General features: G+C 37.4%; 1 protein-coding gene across 1 annotated transcript; it reads right to left on the bottom strand.

Moving 5' to 3' along the window:
* On the bottom strand, window positions 1-2,479 carry LOC108227505 (exocyst complex component EXO70A1). Its single transcript, XM_017402684.2, has one exon. It carries the CDS (start codon window positions 2,301-2,303, stop codon window positions 468-470), a length of 1,836 nt encoding a protein of 611 aa, XP_017258173.2. The 5' UTR covers window positions 2,304-2,479; the 3' UTR covers window positions 1-467.
* Between the last annotated feature and the right edge of the window lie 863 nt (window positions 2,480-3,342).

Here is a 3,342-nt window from a genome sequence, read left to right on the forward strand (position 1 = left end):
TGGTATTTAATAACAGATTTCTTAATGCTTTATACAGAAATATGAATTCTTAATTTATATATTTTTGAACCCGAGACGGAGATTATTTTGTCTAAAATAATTATTGCATTAAACACATCAGAGCAGAACTTATACAACAATTCACATATTAACAAATGAAACAAAAACAGAACAGTAGTGGAAACTATAGAAGATATAGCAAACAACAACAAGCTTACGGGGCAAAAGTGTACAGGTACATTGGTCCATTCTTGAGAACTTCAAGCCGATCACTCTAGAATATTGATCTTTTTCATCGTACGCCCTTAAAAGATTTGATGGCCGATCTTTTAAGGTATAAGAGTGGGAGTATGAGAGCTCACGAATTCCAAGCATATACCTCAAACCAATTACCAATGACTTGTATGTAGGGAGAAAAATCAAAGAATTTGGTCCTAGACTTTTAAAGGTAAAATCAATGCACCCTTTTAACCAGATCTCCTTCGTGAAAGTTGGGACACAGGGTTTCCTTCAAAGAAATCTAAGACAGCATTTTCAAGATCCTCCACAGAATACTTAATGTAATTTTCAGGGTGCCTCCCACTTTCTATATGGGTCCTGAAACGACCAAGAAATGACCTGTAAGCTGGAATTAATATTTCAGAAATGGATATACGAAGCTCTTCGCGAAGCTGCGTATCTAGAACCAACCATGTAGCCTGAGTTCTATGAACTTCCTCAAACATTGCATTAAAGGCCTTAAACCGCTCTCTTAAAACACTCCTAGACACCCCAGCTGAAAAACTACCAGTGACATGTAGTCCCTCATCTCTCAAACAGTGCAACACCCTTACCCAAGTTGCTCTCTGGTAGCTAGTAGCAGCCTGCCTAACTTTACCCGTCAATTTCTTCAAATAAAAATCTCCAATCATTTCTCTTAGTTCAGGAGACCCTTTTATCTTCTGAACAATGTAGTGCACATTATTCATGACAAACAAATGAACCAAAGATGTATCTCTGTAATGCTTAGATTTACCCTCTACATTAAATTGCAAAATCACAATGATCCATATCAAATGAAGTGCCAATGGAATTTGCCCCTCCACTTCCCCAAAATCCATATCAGGTGTAGTTAAATCTTCTGAATATCTAGACCCAGTTACCGGCTTAGACACAATCAACTCAAATAAAGTTTCCTTATAATCAGATATCAAACTTATATAATTCATGACATATCTAGTCAAAGGATGAACCGTACCTCCTGGAACAGGAACTTTCGAAGGCTCACGAAGAACAGCATTCTCAAATTCTGATAATATCCCTCTAGCTGCCTCTGCCAGCCTAGACAGAATCTCCTCCGCCTGAATCCTAATGGACTCCGATGATTTCGAAGAAAACACAACCTCAACATCAGACAACAACTCCAACAAAGCATCATGAAGATCCAAAATCTTAAACAACTTCTCAGGCGATCTCCTACTAATACTTATAGCTTCTGCGAAATTAAACAGCTGAATCGCAGGGCCTTTAACCGTCTCCATAAAACAAGCATCATCAGTATTCGATCCCAAACCTTCAAATATAAGCTCCGTCAACCTCTTCTCACTCGCAAACAATATCCTCACACACGCTTTGGCAGCCTTAATCCACCGCCTAATCTTCACCTCCAACACCTCCCACTCCAGCCTCTGAATATCACCAATACTCAACTTCTCAATTCCTAATCTCCGAAAACTCGATTCCACCACAGACTTCCTCACACTCCCATACACCTGCACACACTCCCTCACATATCCAGCCGAAATCATCCTCTCTGCGATACTCCTCAGATCAGTAACAATCTCCATCGGAACCAAATCGAGTTCCCTAATACTCAACATAGATCTATAACTCGACGTGCTCCTCCGGCTCTGATCAATCGCACCTAAATCCTGTAAACACTCATCATTTCCACTAACATTATCCTCCGTAAAATCACCAGAACTACTATCCGTACGCAACGAATGACTAGACTGACTCAAATTCAACACATTAATATCTAACAACGCATCAATTTCAATCGGATTAGCGTTCGCTAAGAGTATGTTACGAAACTCATCTTCTAACCTGGCCATAGCAATCTGGATCGCCGTGCTGGCTTTCGATTGATCGTCGGAGAGCGTCGTGGATTCCATAGAGCGTTGAACGTCGTCGACGGCTTGTAAGTAAGAGTTGATCTCGTAGCGATCGCCGTCGAAGATCATGCGGTCGCGAGCGTCTTCGGAGGCGGTGGAGTCCCACCGGAGAATGATTTTCTCGGCGGCTTCGAACGCCGGTGGCTCCATAATTCAAAGGTGAGATGGTTTGACTTTTTGACTTTTGTGGTCAGAAAAGTAGTGCTGCTGTGCTAGTTGGAGTTGTAGTGCATATGATGGATTGGATGGATAATCAACGCCAATTCAAATTGGTTGGAAGCACCCGAGGAAGGATGTATTTTTGCTTCCCTTTTTCTTCTTCTAATTATAATCAATAATATTAGTGGTTAATTATTATTTATTTTTTTAAAAATCTTATTTCACTTTTATCATCCCTAAATATTCTTTGTTGTCTCATCTGTAAATTAAATTTAGTTGAATTAAGTGTTTGAATTAATTTTAAAATTTGGATATGAATCGGGTAGCCAAATAGAAAAAACACACACTATATATTATATAAATTTTTCAGAATTTAAACATCGAGAACATAAAGATGATAGTTGAGTTAGATTAATTACAACGGGTACTGATTATCAAAATTTGGAACATTAATGTCCCGAATATCATGGTCTGAAATAATGGTCTCGAATATCACTTGTTAACACTATTTCGTGTAACGTTTTTTAATATTAATTAAAATGCTACTTTGTGTAATTTTTTTGGATTAAAAAAATTGAACGCTATTTCGTATAGTGTTGTGTTGGTGTTAAAAGAACAAAACGCTACATTGTGTTGTGTTTTTGCTGGGTTGGAAAAATAGAACGCTATTTTATGTAGCATTTTGTCGGGTTTAAAAAAACAAAACGTTACACGATCTAATGTTTCCTACTAAAATTAAAAACACTAGATTGTGTTAATGTTAGGAATCAATAATTTTTGATGATAACATAAATATTTTGTAACATGTCTTACTTAGTATCTTTATCAAATTTCAGTTGTAATTGTTATATTTCTTGTCTTTGGGAATTATCAACGGATGGGTAGAATACGATGGCTAATTGTAAATATCCAATGCCATGTAATTTTATCTAAGTGAAGGATATTCAATTGATGAGATGTAACTATTCAACTGATGAAGACTGGATCATGTTTCAACTGATGAAAACCAAGCATTCAACTGAAGACAAAG

This window comes from Daucus carota, chromosome 6 (genome assembly GCF_001625215.2).
Source record: "Daucus carota subsp. sativus chromosome 6, DH1 v3.0, whole genome shotgun sequence".
In the NCBI taxonomy this organism is placed as follows: Eukaryota; Viridiplantae; Streptophyta; class Magnoliopsida; order Apiales; family Apiaceae; genus Daucus; species Daucus carota.

What these genes read in the sequence shown, in the direction of transcription:
- LOC108227505 (XM_017402684.2), bottom strand. Translation starts at nt 2,303, where the DNA reads ATGGAGCCACCGGCGTTCGAAGCCGCCGAGAAAATCATTCTCCGGTGG.